Here is a 13,439-nt window from a genome sequence, read left to right as displayed (position 1 = left end):
TTCTGGCTGGACGGTGAGTCAGCTGAGGCTCCCACCCAGTCTTTGGGAAGGGCCTTGGCAGCCAGAATGCTAATGCTTTGCAGGGAGAACCCTTTTTCGTAGGGACATTGGACCACTCATTCTTGGAGCTATCAACTGGATAGACAGCATTCCTTTGCCCTGTGAGACAGCAGTACAGAGGACAAACAAGGAGCTCATAGGCAGGGATCCAGGGCCAGGGGCCAGGGTGGTGAAGGGAAGGGTAGCACAGCCTGCACTCACAGGCCCACTTCAATGGCTTCATTGCCACCTGGAATCAACCCGCAGAGCCACACCCAGCTCGGTGGCTTCCTCAGCTCATTCCAGGGCAAGCTCTGTTCTGCTAGGTGCAGGCCACCCAGCAGAGCAGGTGACAGTCCTGACTGTGGGCTGTGGGCTCAAGGAGAGCCAGCTTTCGAGAAATGGAAGCCATCACTTGCCAGTTGCTGGGTCACATGGTGGGGGGGGGTGTTGGCAGTCCACCTTAAGCTGTCCCTGTGGGGAGACACAAAGGTGGAGGAAAAGCTGGATGGTTCTCTAAGAAGAAAGTCAGAGACTAAGATGAGCACCCTGAGAGGGCAGCTCCACTTTCCACACACCAGCATGTTCCACCTCGCTCCAGCTACATGCAGAGAATGAGGCCTCCCTGCTCTTAGGGCCTGAAGCTGTGCTCCCTTCAAGGCCTAGGGCTCAGGTACAGAGGGTTCCAAAAAAATGTATACACATTTTTTTTTTATTAAATATTTTTTTTATTGGGGAAGGCGAACAATGCTGGGGGATTGGGGAAGGGGACAGCCAAGTTGTTGTCCTTCAATCTTAGCTGTGGAGGGCGCAGCTAGCTCAGCTCCAAGTCCGGTCACCATCTGGCCACCCATCGGCAGCTCAGAGCAGCTCGGCTCAAGATGCCGTGTTCAATCTTAGTGGAGGGTGGGCATAGCCCACCATCCCATGTGGGAATTGAACTGGCAATGTTGTTGTTAGGAGCACGTGCTCTCACCAGCTGAGCCATCCTGCCACCTGTTGGCAGCTCAGTGGCAGCGCAGCTCGGGCACAGCTCACTGGCCCATGTGGGAATCGAACTGGTGACTCTGTTGCTCAGAGCTCGCGCTCTAACTAACTGAGACACTCAGCCGGCCCAAAATGTATACACATTTTAAGAAAGGAAAATTGTAATACTCAATATATACTGATAACAAAAGTGAAATACAAGTCACGTTTGACTTCTGCAATTACAAGAGGTGTTCAAAGCAGTTACCATCAGCATCCAGACACTTCTAATTATGGAGAATTACTGCTTGAGCCATGTTGGTCAAAGTGTCCACTTGTATACATTTTTTGGCACCCCGGGTATGCGCCCCCGAGCCAGGGATACCAGACATGGGTGAGTCTTGGGATAGGTGGACCTTGTCAGAAGGGACACAGGGCAGCTTCTGCAGTCAGGACCCTTCCTCAGTGGATGCTGGTTCATCCTCAGGGTTCTCATTCTCACACTCCGTGAACAGGGAATAAGATGCTCATCTGAATCCTCAGGGTGGCTTAGGCACTGCATGTCTCCTTCCTGCTTGGTCACTGTGCCAGCTGGACCCATGGGGAGGTGAGATGGAGGTGTGGGTGAGTGTTCTCTGTGGTGACTTCCAGCACCACCCTCCCTGGGAGGGAAGGGGACAGGGAGTGGGGTGCTAAGGGAACTGGAGAGCACAGACACAGAGGCAGCCAGGCTCTTCATTGCACTGGGGACGTTCCTGTTGCCTCGAGACCCTGAATCTTCTCCTCAGAGGCCTTGTCGGGGAGCAACACCTCCACAGTGTAGCTGACCTTCTTGGAGTGTATCAGGCTGTAGGTGTTGTCGAAGCGCAGGACATCTGCAAGGATGGAGACGTAGTCAGGCAACTCAAGTCCAGCCCACCTGCACACCTGGTGTCCTTGGGAATGGGCCTCCCAGGACCGTGGGTGAGGATGGAGGGTCAGCCACTGTCCAGCCCCCAGCCCATTGCTCACAGCCATCTCTTGGGATGATGCCTGTGCTCACTAAAGGAATAATAAGACCTTCCAGCATGCATCAGCCCCTTCTAGGTGCTAGGCATTACATCAGCACTCATAGCTCCCTCGAGGCAACCCCATTACATGGATGAGGAAACTGAGGCTTAAAGAGGTTGATATGACTTTCTGCTGACTACAGAGCAAGGGAGGAGAGGGACTGGGATTCCCTTATCCAGATGCTCCAACCTAGAGAGGAGCTATTCTTTCCGCAGAGGAGAGGGTTGAGCTCCATAAACCACTTTTTCATCAAGCCTTTCATAGAAGGCATGTCCTTCAACGCAAAGGTCCAACGTGGACTCTTGGACGTGATGAGTCATCCAGTTTCTGTCTCCACTCTCCTAATTCTCCCTTTCCAAAAAGGTGAACTAGGGATGTATTAGTAAGCATTAGTAAAACTTGTTCTTCTCCAGAGGACATCAAGCTTGGGTCCCCCTTTCTCTAGATCCCTTCCTAGTAGAAATGGGTGGTCCATGGAATTGCTGGGCAGCACTGTTTCTCATAAAACTGACAAAACTGTATGTGGTCTGGGAAGCCGGGGAAGGAAGGATAACACCTGGAAGAATCATCTCTTCAAGATGCCCAGAGTAGGGTTGTTCATGCACCCGGGCAGGCTGGGACCCCTGATGCTAAGACCATGGCTGTTTTTTCTACCTGTCCAGCCCAGTGGAGGGGCTTCCCAGGAGCTGAGTCCACAGCCCCAGGCTGTGAATCCTACTCTCCACTATGTGTCTCTGCTTTTGTACCCACATCTAGGGCCACTCGTCAGATCCAAAACCCCAAGCCAATGCCCATGGCACCCATGGGATCTAGAAGCATGCACAGACCCCCATGCCCTCCCTGAGAGCTGGAAGTAGAGGGCAAAGAGAGAAGCCAGACTGGCAACACACGTCAGCTTATTTCTCTGCCAGGAGGAAGAAAACAACTCCAATGAACTCTCTGGCTCTTACAGACGCCGGCCTCGAGGCAGGTGAGGCTCCCATCCTCAGGCACCATGTGGGAGTTGTAGCGCTGGCTGGACAGCACCTCTGTCATCTCCCCTACCCGCTGTCGCTCCCCCTTCTTGGTCTTCAGGAAAACCCCAAAGCCGATGTCCGCTCCATCTGATGCGAACTGCCACCTGCAGGAGACAGGGCCCCACTAATGACCACCTGCCTGGGCTCTGGGCCCCTCTCAGCTATGCCCAGGTATGAGTGGCCCCGTCCCTACCTGAGCACACAGCCTGGGAACAGGATCTCATTATCCACCTGCAGGGAGGAGCCACGGCCCACGGTCGCCGTGTGCTCATACTGCACCTTCACCTGGTTGTGCAGGTAGTAGCTCTTGGGCACCTCGCCCCCATAGTTGATCTGTGGGTGAGGATGGGTGAGTGGGACCATGGCCATCGCCCCTCCCTCCCCGACCTCTGGGAACCCTGTACCTTGGTCAGGCACTTGGGGTTGCCATCGGGGTCAGTCATGGTCCCCCCATACTCCACAGGTATCTGGTCGGCACCGATGAACTTTGACATCTCCTGCTTCCAGTTGCCTGTGGGAGTCATAGTGAGGGCTCCACAGGGACTCAGGAAGGCTTGACAGAAGGCGGAGGGATCCAAGCCCTGGGAGGGGACCTGATGTGCTTTTGGCTTGCTCCCCTGGGTGCCTACCCTTCAGGGTACCCAAGAGCTTTATATGGCCATTCAAGTTCGTGTATAGGGACCAAAGCCTCGCCTGAGTGTGCAAAGGCCAACATGGGTCAAGCCAAGGTCAGCGCCTCGGTGAAGAGGACAAGCCAGGGAAAAATGGGGCCTTGAGCACTGATTTCTGCTTCCTAGGCAGATGGGGAGATGAACACGGCCAGCAGGCCAAGTCACTCACCTCCTAGAATGACTATCTTCTTTTGAGTCTCCTCACTCAAGAATGACTTGACCAAGTTGAAGGCCACGGGGAATAGCTTGGGAGCTGAAACACATGAAAGTCCCTTGGGAATTCAGACCAGAGAGGACTTGGATGAAGTTATGCCCAAGGGCATGGACTGGACAGGCATTAGACAGATCTAGATTCTGCCACCTCCTGCTGTGTGACCTTCAGCTAGTTACTCACCTTCTCTGAATCTTAATGCTGTTAACTATAAAATGGAGATTAAATTAAACACTATATGCATAATATTTGGCGCAGTGCCTGATTCTCAATAAATAGTTGCCTCCCCTGTTCATCTATAGGGCTTTGGCAGTGTGGATTTCCCAATGATGCCTCTTCCTTTTCACTCTCAAGTTTTTCCCAGGTTGACTTGGAATCCTCTTGGGTGCAAATAGGTGGGGCATCTGCATTAGACCTCGTGTCCCATCTGAATTGCTCAGGCTTACTGGGAGCTTTCTGTGGGCCAGGCTCTGTACTACACCTTCTCCACAGACTGTCTCATTTAAACTCTCAGCTATCTTATGGGAAGGTGCCATTACATCTCCATTTCATAGAATGGGAAGACTGAGACTCAGTGAGGCTCAATAGATTTGCTCAAAGTCACAGAGCTAGCTGGATTGGAAGCCGGATCATCTGACCTGGAGCACATGCAGCGACCCCCTTGCTGTCACAGGCAGGGACCATTCCTGCTCAAAGATTGTCCACCAACCTGTGTTGTCCATGGACCATCTGTTACCAGCCCACACTCAGATAAGTAAAGAAAATAACAGTAAACATTTAGAAACTTATAACTTGTTTGACATTGCTGCACATGCCTTTGTACATTCCAAAAGTATCAGTCAGTGAAGGACTGAGCTAAAAACAAACAAACAACCCCATTTTTCACAAAAAATGGTTTGAGAAGCCCCGAACTCGGTGGCTTACCCATTATCCCCCACATTCCCCACTCCTCCCCATCACCAGTCATTCTCACCTCTAACCACAAGTAAATTCTTCACCGTCTCAGGATAATTTGCTTCCACGAGGGCAAAAAACTGTGGGGTTAAGAAGAGTCTGGTCTAGGCCATGCTCCAACATCCCTGCCTGGATTTGGTGGCCTCTGAGGTTGCTGAGACGAGCCCTCTGCCCTGCTATTCCCTGACCCACCTGTCTTCTGTGATACACTTGCTCCTTGGAGGTGGTGCCCTGAGCCAGCTTCACCAGCTGCTCTGTGAGCCCCCTGGGGGACATCCCTGTCATCCTCCATGAATTGGAAGCTGGTGTGGGCAGTGGCTCCCTATTGTCCTTGAGCCAGCTGCTTACCTTACCTGCTGGTAGACCTCCACAGCTGGCTTCCACAGATGTCTCAGGCTCAGCCCCTCCAAGTCAAATACCATCATAATCGTCTCAATCTTCCTGCCCAGCTGCATGGGTCAGAACAGGTATATAGGTCAGACAACAGCTCTAGTTGGGAGATCCTGGCTAGAGAGGCCTGGGCACCACTCCCACCTTCCTACCACTCCCACCCCTGGTTGCCCACAGTGTTTTCCAAATAGATTAGACCCATCTAGGGTCTGACAAGATGCTGCATTTGAGCCCTGGCACAGTGGCCCTTATTACACTATTCGTTCAATACTATTGTCTGGAATTAGTTAACTGTGGAATTAAAGGCCTCCTTGGTTGTTCAGTGGACATCTTTATGTATAGTAGTATACTTCATTGGCCAGTGTCTGAAGTCCCACAGCTGTATGCAAGCCAGAGCTATGCTGCTGGCAGGCTGTATGGCCTTGGGTGGGTTTTTAACCCCTTGGAGCTTTAATTTTTTTTTCTTTGTAGAATGGGGATAATTGCAGGCTCTAACAGAATTGCTGTGAGGACTCAATGAGTCCATGTGCTTGGCACATGGCTGGTCCCTGGTAAATATTCGCAGATATTGTTAGTAGTATCATCATCACCATAATCACTGGCTCCAGTTGGGAATATCCATGCCATAGAAGATGCTGCTTTGACCCTATAATATCAGTCATCTTGTTGGAAAGACACACATCTATTCAAACCAGGGACTAAATACAGTGCTTTACAATTCTCTCATGCCTGCCACAAATCTCTGTGGAGGTCCTTTGTGTTTAGCACTGTTCCAGATGCTGGGGACACAAACTCTCCATGTCACATGGAGTCTGCCATTCACCAAATCATCCCACAGTGACATAACAGCTCCCTCTGGGAGGTCTTCTCCTTAGGCTCATTATATACTTAGGGTCAAACCAACAAAGCATTAGATGCACTCCGAAGGGTACATGCCAGGAAACACAGAGTCAGGGGCAGTGGGGAGACCTGCAAAGATGGGTGCAGGTCCCTCTTGGCTTAGAAGCCCCATGTCCCACAGGACTCAATCTTTTTTTTTGAAGCAGTTCCATAGTAGCTTCTAGGAACCCACAAGGGATGTGCACAGTTTCCAGGGTCACTGCTCTGAGGGACACCCAAAGCAATGGCTCCCCCATCAGGTGTTTACAGTTATGAAATTTACAATCAGTGGATATCTTTTTCATAAGCAAAGCTGACCCTCCACTGTTCCCAGGGTTACCAGGGAATAGAATGAGAGCGTTCACTGCACCCAAGGTCAGCATCTCACTCAAGGTCAGCGGAGAGGGGAAGGGCCTTAGGGACTCTAGGCTCATGTCAGCAGAGAGTGTCCTGCACATGTTAGATGTTTGTGGATGGGTAACTGGAGGAGAAGCCATGTCCCAGCAGAGCCTGGAGTGCTGAGGGCTAGGAAGGAGCAGGACAAAGTCCCCTGTCCCAGTCATTCACCTTCTGACTCTGCTGCTCACACTCCTTCAAAAGCAGCTCAAAGGCCTTGATGCGCTTCCGGATCAGGTCCTGCTTGGAAGCTGACAGGAGGAGACCCTTGGGGTCCAGGGCCCCGGTTAAGTCGTACCACACAGGACAGCCTTCATAGTCGTAGCCACACAGACCACCCGAGTCATACAGCTGGATCACCTGAGGTGAGGTCCTGATTCAAACCAGCCCACCAGGCCATGTCCCTGCTCCATCAGGTAGCTGGACATGGTTGGCGGGAGTGAGGTGGGGGGCAAACAGATAGCCTAGAAGATGCTGAGTGGGGCTTACCTCTGAGGGCTGCCATGTGAGGATGTTGTCCAGGTCCTGTTGCTTCCGGAACTCCATGTGCTGTGGAGAAACAACAGGACCTGAGGACTGCCTGCCCCAAAGGCCTTGAGGGCACCTGGGGGCATCAGGCCAGGTCTCTCGCTCATAGTCTCAAGATCCTGCCAGAGCAACCCCAGGCCCTACTGACATAGAACTGGGAATGGGGATGTCAGGAGAGCTGTGGGGACCCGGGTCTGATCCAGAAAAGGGTCTGAGAAGGAAGGAAGAAGAAACATGATAATAGGACAGGGCAAGGGTCCCCACCTTTTGCTGCTAATTCCTGGGGAACAGCATGTGGGAGGCTGGATGCTGATGAGAAGGAGCCTTACCTTCCGGAGCATGTCCTCGGATTTCTTCAGGTCAAATTTCTGAGCTGCAAAAACAGTCGAGGTCAGAGGAGGCTTGAGGCCAAAGCTAGAATGAGCTGTCCTCTGAAAGCTCGTGAGAAAATAGTAGGTTGCCCCAAGACTTTTCCTGAAACCCCAAGTCTACATTGGGGTTCTGGAAAGTTTGCTAAAATGCAGTAATCTTTAATTCTCTAGATCGGGGTTCGGCAAACTTTTGAAATGGAAGAGCCAATTCTGTCTCTCACAACAATTTAAAATTATTCAAGAGCCATAAAACAAATGAAATCACCATTATGTGAATAATATCCTTTAAAAATGTTTTAAATAAAACTACGACAGTTTTATTTTCATTTTCAATTTTGCTTCAGAGCCACATGTACATACCCAAAGAGCTGCATGCGGCTCATGAGCTGCAGTTTGCCGACCCCTGCTCTAGATGACTTTAGGGGGCCCTTGATTTCAGCTTCCACACCTTTTCAAACTCTTCGTTCTAGAGGCTGATCTAGCCTGTGATGTTTGACGTCCCCCTGGGAGCAGAGAGCCCCTCAGTGTTAGGGGTAGTGAGGAGCATGGGCTTTGGAGTCAGGCAGACTTGGGCTTGAATTCTGGTTTTGTCCTTTTGTTTGCTGTGCAACCTTGAGCAAGTCACTTACCTTCTCTGAGCTTTAAGTTTTTTAATCGGTTAAATGGCAATAATATCTTTTTCAGGGTTATTCAAAGGACGACATGAGACAAAGTGTATAAAGTACTTGGTACATTACCTGTCTCACAGTAAGTTCTTAGTAAACAGTAGCCATTGTTGTGATCACTTATTTTGAAAAAATAAATGCACTTTAATAAAAAACATGATGCTCTGTTTTAGAAATGCCATGGTTGTTGCTCATTGGTTCACTGAGGAATTAGTGCAGTGATGGGCCTTCAGTAAGATCCGGGATCAGAGATTTTCAAATGGAAGGGGCCTGAGATGCTTTCAGGCTTCCTCTGCCCTGATCGTGAGATACCCCCAAGAAAAAACCAACAAGGCCACCAGCTCTGCCTTGATTATCACGTTCAAAATCTATTCCATGGGGCATGCTGAGTTGAAGTGAATTGTTCCCTAAACCCTGAGATGGTTTCTGTTATTATAATAATTTTACACTGTTGCAGCAATTCCTAGAAGCTCTTTCTCTACCTTTAATTTCATCCACTTCCTGAAGTGTTTGCTGGGCACCTTCTTGGTGCAAGATTCTCTAAAGGGACGACACAGCTTGTCTGCAAGGAACTGGAGATAGACCCAAAGGCAGGTCCTGAAGACCATGTTCAGCGATATCTGGCTCAAGCTCAGCCCAGGCCTGTCACCCTGAGAACTTCCCAGGTGTTAATTCTAACTTCACGTTGACCCTGTGCCCACTGGATGCCAAGCATTACACTCTCTACTTTAACACTCACAACAGGTTGTGGGGAGGTGGCCTCAAGTGGGTTAAGAAGTTGAGGCTCAGTGGAGTTTTTGTGCCATACCGATTTGAAGAGGAGTTTAAATTCTAGCACAAAATGGGCTGATTCCCGAGCCTGCGTTCTTCACCACTCTGTGGCACTGTCCCCCCAAATCTCCCACACCTTCTCTTGAGAAACCTCCGATCCTGCTGGCCTTACCTCGCAGCCAGCGCAGGAGGAAGTAGTCATCAGTTTTGGGCAGGGTAGGCAGCAGGTCCTGGATGTTATTCTGGAACTGGCAGGGAGGGGGTGGGATGATTGTCAGAGGGGCTCCCATGATCCCTGGGCCTGCAACTCCATTCCCCAGTCAGCCCTGCCCAGGGACCCTGCAGGTGAGGACTGCACAGTTAGCAGCAGCTGTCTGGGCCATTTTGCCACCTGGGAATGGGGCAGCCTCCAGCCCACCGTGGTAGGAAGAGTTGAGTCCTCCTCAAACTTTGGAGGATCTCTGCCTGACCAAGACCCTCATTCTATAGGTTTGAGGTGGGGCCCTGCCATTCCTATTTTTGCAAAGATCTCTGGTGAATTTAATGCAGGCCAACCAGAGCATTTTGGGAACATTGCCCCTGATACTGCATCTTGAGGGCCTGAATTGAGAAGCAAGTTACTTAACCTCTCTGAACCTCAGTTTCCTCATCTGTGAAGTGGGAATAATGATAAACTTGTGCCAATCAAAGGAGTTTATGCAGGTAAAGCACTTAGCATCAGGCCTGGCTTCAGCAGGTGTCATGTAAATGTGGGCACTCAGCAAAAGTGGACTGCCCAGAGCCCTGGACAGTGGAATCTTTGTGGACACAATTCAAAGCAAAGGTCAGAAGGGAGGGGCTGAAAGAGAGGTCAGGGCTGCCTCATCTGGGCCCCGCTGGGGCTGAGGGGACAGAAAGCAGCCGATCTGCTGGGGATAACTTTTCCTACTGGCAGAGTTTGGGAAAACCACTAGGAATTTGGGTTTGGAGCTGAGGCTCAGGTTTGACATAAAGAGGAGATCTCACTTCCACAGGGATGAAGGGAACTAAAGGTGAGACCTGGAGAGCTGGGTGTGCTGGGGAAACCTGTGGCTAAGAATTTGGGATTACAAACAGGTGCTTCAGCAGAGCCATAGGAAGCTGCCTTGATGGCCATCCATCAAACCAGCTTTAGTTCCATAATGATGTTTAAAATGAGAATGAATTCATGCATTGCTCACACAATTAAAAATGAACCATCAGGGCTGGCCGAGTGGCGCGTTGGTTAAGAACTGGCTTGGGATGCCAGAGGGTCCCGGTTCGAATCCCACATATGAGAACCAGTGACACTGCCCTCTGCAGCTAAGATGCTGAACAACAGCTCAACCTGGGGCTGGGCTGCCGTGAGTCGCTGGCGACGGCGTAGGCTGCAGCCCCTGTGGCAGTGAGTTGCCATGGGCTACCGTGTGTAGCCAGCAGCCAGCGTGAGCGGCCATCCAGAAGCCGGAGACTGATCTGCCTCGCCCGGGAAGAGCGCAATGATGGTGCCAACTTGGGCCAGTGAAGCAATGTCCTCCACAACTAGACTGAAGAACAAAAGGACAGCAACTTGTCTGTTCCCCTTCCCCAATTCCCCAGCACTGTTCCCATCCCCCCAATTCCCCAATAAAAATCTTAAAAAAAAAATGAACCATCAGCTTAAACATCTGCCGTGTTAACAACATGAGCAATGACAACTGCTATAACAATCCCACGTTGGGACAGGCACCTGGAACGGAGTTTCTTTCACATTGACCAGCTGTAGCCTCTAGGCCCCTGAGGAAGTTTTCTTGGGGAGGGGGGGACACTACCTGAGAAACAATAACTCTGCACCACTCAGCCCCTCCAGATATTACCAGGTTCCCTCCTTTGAACCTGAAGCAAGAGGGGCAAAGGTCACATCCCTGCTTTGCAGATGAGGGAATTGAGGCTGGGGGAGAGGGGGTATTCCCCAGGGACAGAATGAGGAAGTTGCAAGGCCAGGAGGAATCCACATATTCCAATCTCGAGGCCGCTCCACCTTTGGAATACGTGTCAATCAACTAAGAGAGAAAGCCACTAAGCAGGTGCTGGGAAGGGCCTGGAGCAACTTGGAGGAAAAACTTGTCTTATGAGGATGCCATGTGGAGAAAGTAGCATCTGACAGTGTGACCACAGGAGGTCAAGGCTTAGGAAAAAGCTGGAAGGAAATGCTCCCAGGTATGGTTGTTTAGACCTCTGGGACTATCAGTGGCCTTTCCCCCTTCTTCCTACTTTCTCTTTTTCCCTAATTTAAAAAAATGGCATTCATTTCTTTTAAATAATGATAAAAATAAGAATAAACTCTCTTGGGGAGGCTGGTTAGTTCAGTTGGTTAGAGCGCAGGCTCCTAACACCAACATTGCCGGTTCGATCCCCACATGGGCCAAGGAGCTGTGCCCTCCACAACTTGATTGAAACAACTACTTGACTTGGAGCTGATGGCTTCTGGAAAAGCACACTTTTCCCCAACAAAATTTCTTAAAATAAATAAATAAATAAATAAACTCTTTTTACATTGTTGAAAGCTCTTTGGCCCACATAATTCTCCATCATAATTCACCATCTCCATCATAATTCACCATCATAATTCACCCCCATCATAATTCACCCATCTCCATCATAATTCACCCGCAAAAGCTAGGTTTCCAGTCCCTCCTAGGAGCCTACTATCTGGGGCTTCTCTGAGGCTATTGCCAGTGGGGAGGGACAGGGTTCACCAGGGGACCTTCTTTCCTTCATCTGAGGACCCCTCCTCCACTGGGGACCCTCTGCTTCTGGAACCTCCTCTTTTACCAGGGAGTTCACCCAGGGACCCCATCATTCATCTGAGACCCTTCTCTCCTTCACTAGGAATTCACTCAGGGTCCCCCTACCCCCCACCCTCTTCGCCAGGGGTCTTCATTCCTCCCAGGAGGACCCTCAGGTCTTCCCCAGGTTAGGAGCCTAAAAAAAAAATCATTTTCCACAAGTCTGAATTTGTCCTTTCACAGGTCCAAAGTGTGCGCCAGGGCTGTGACCCACTCTCATCCCTCAACCTGAAGTCACAGTTTACTGTCCTTGGCTATCTGCAAACCAAATGAATGCTGTGGCACCTAAGATTTGAGTATGCTCCCCCTTCCCCATGACGGCAACACCCCTAGGTGTGGCCTTCAGTACTGTCTTGAAATCACCCAAAACTCCTCCATCCCCCTTTAATGAAAACATTGGCAATAGGCCCAAAGAGAAACCAAACAAATGTTGTAATCTCCACAGGAGATCTGGGAGTCTGTCTACCCAAAGCTGCTCAGAAGCCTGATGGCAGCGCCATGCCACCCACCCCCCTCTTCCCACAACCAGAGAACAAGGGCCTGGAGCAGACAGGAGTGAAAAGCTGGATTTGCCCAGAGGACTCCTGTCGGGTGTTCTGCGCGCAGCTGCCCCAGCAACTGCGCGCAGGCACTCTCCAGGGTCCCTCTTCCGGTCGGTAAGACAGGGGTTCCAGCCCAGGTGGGCAGCGTCAGGCTGCCAAGGTCCCTCCCCAAGCCTCCCGTCTCACGAAGCCCCTCACCCTGGCCAGCGCCTCCTGCTGCTGGGAGCTCAGGTCTCCGACTCTGCCGCTCATGGTGCCAGTGGGCGACTGGCTTTGCCACTCACGGTGCTCATGGGCTCCTGGTTTTGCCTGGCAGGTCAGATGTTTGTCCCGCCCCGATGGGAGAGGGCCAGCCTCACCCCGCCCTGTCCCACCGGGCTCTCCTCCCCTCTGGGGTTGCTGCCAAGGCCAGTCGCCAAGACGCACCCTACCTGGGGCAAGGAGGTGACACACTCCCTCCCAGAGCACAGATTTCAGATGGGGGCAGTAGCACCCGCCCCCCCGCGCCCCCCCCCCAGCCAGGCCTCCTCTTCCCAGGGGCTTCTACAGGTTCTGCATAGCAGTGAATGTAGAGGGCATAAAGGGCACTTGGGCAAGTTTCAGGGAACACCAAGATCCCCTTCCAGCAAAATGGAGGAACTTTTTATAAACTCAGTTCAACCTTCTAGGTGGTCCCCAGGACTGTATTCCCAAGGGGCCCCCAATCCCCCTCCCCTGACATTGAACACCGGCTGTACCCTGTTAGCGTTCACTAGCTGATAAGAGAGCCCTTGTGTGCGAAAGAGTTCCAGGCTTCAAGATGGTCTGGAGGATTAGATAAGATGATCCGCCATGGGTTTGCCTGACATTGCATACCCAGCAAGTGTTGGCTGGTAGGAATATTCTTTCATAATCATTACTTTGGAGGCTATCGCCAGAGCAGCAAGCTGCAGGGGTGGAAATCTGGGAATGGCTCCCGAATGAGCTGCTGGGTAGGAGCCACAGCCCAAAGACCAGGGAGTGGGAGGTTGCAGTGACGAAGTGCTGGGTGGAGCGACGGAGGGGCTGGGAGGCCAAAGGGTGCTGGGTGGCTGACACAGGTGTCCAGGATGGCATCTGAGAGTCAGGCAAAGGTCACTGGGGAAGATGAGAAAGCTCAAATTGGCTAGGCAGAAATATTCCAGAG

At 51.3% G+C, this 13,439-nt stretch overlaps 1 protein-coding gene across 3 annotated transcripts; it reads right to left on the bottom strand.

The window, feature by feature from the left end:
- Positions 1 to 1,228: 1,228 nt before the first annotated feature.
- Positions 1,229 to 12,597, bottom strand: LOC109383021 (SEC14-like protein 4). Of its 3 annotated transcripts, none has more exons than XM_019643021.1 (12): positions 12,473 to 12,596; positions 9,080 to 9,155; positions 7,430 to 7,473; positions 7,062 to 7,121; positions 6,744 to 6,932; positions 5,261 to 5,356; positions 4,927 to 4,987; positions 3,912 to 3,995; positions 3,476 to 3,582; positions 3,265 to 3,404; positions 3,006 to 3,175; positions 1,229 to 1,880 (listed from the first exon to the last, which is right to left on the bottom strand). In XM_019643021.1, exons 1-12 carry the CDS (start codon positions 12,524 to 12,526, stop codon positions 1,741 to 1,743), a joined length of 1,221 nt encoding a protein of 406 aa, XP_019498566.1. In that variant the 5' UTR covers positions 12,527 to 12,596; the 3' UTR covers positions 1,229 to 1,740. The 3 variants fall into 3 exon arrangements, with proteins under 3 accessions (XP_019498566.1, XP_019498568.1, XP_019498567.1); XM_019643022.1 differs by having other exon boundaries at positions 1,754 to 1,880; positions 2,992 to 3,175; positions 12,473 to 12,597; XM_019643023.1 differs by lacking the exon at positions 9,080 to 9,155 and having other exon boundaries at positions 12,473 to 12,539.
- Positions 12,598 to 13,439: the final 842 nt, after the last annotated feature.

Source organism: Hipposideros armiger, unplaced genomic scaffold, assembly GCF_001890085.2.
Source record: "Hipposideros armiger isolate ML-2016 unplaced genomic scaffold, ASM189008v1 scaffold_75, whole genome shotgun sequence".
Taxonomy (NCBI): Eukaryota; Metazoa; Chordata; class Mammalia; order Chiroptera; family Hipposideridae; genus Hipposideros; species Hipposideros armiger.
Note: the sequence above shows the minus strand (reverse complement) of the source record. Positions and strands in the feature narration are given on the sequence as shown.

Coding starts and splice junctions, on each gene's coding strand:
- LOC109383021 (XM_019643021.1), bottom strand. CDS start 12,526: ATGAGCGGCAGAGTCGGAGACCTGAGCTCCCAGCAGCAGGAGGCGCTG. Junction 4,988..5,260: donor CTGTGGAGGTCTACCAGCAG/GTAAGGTAAGCA, acceptor TTAACCCCACAG/TTTTTTGCCCTCGTGGAAGC. Junction 3,583..3,911: donor GAAGATAGTCATTCTAGGAG/GTGAGTGACTTG, acceptor TGACTCCCACAG/GCAACTGGAAGCAGGAGATG.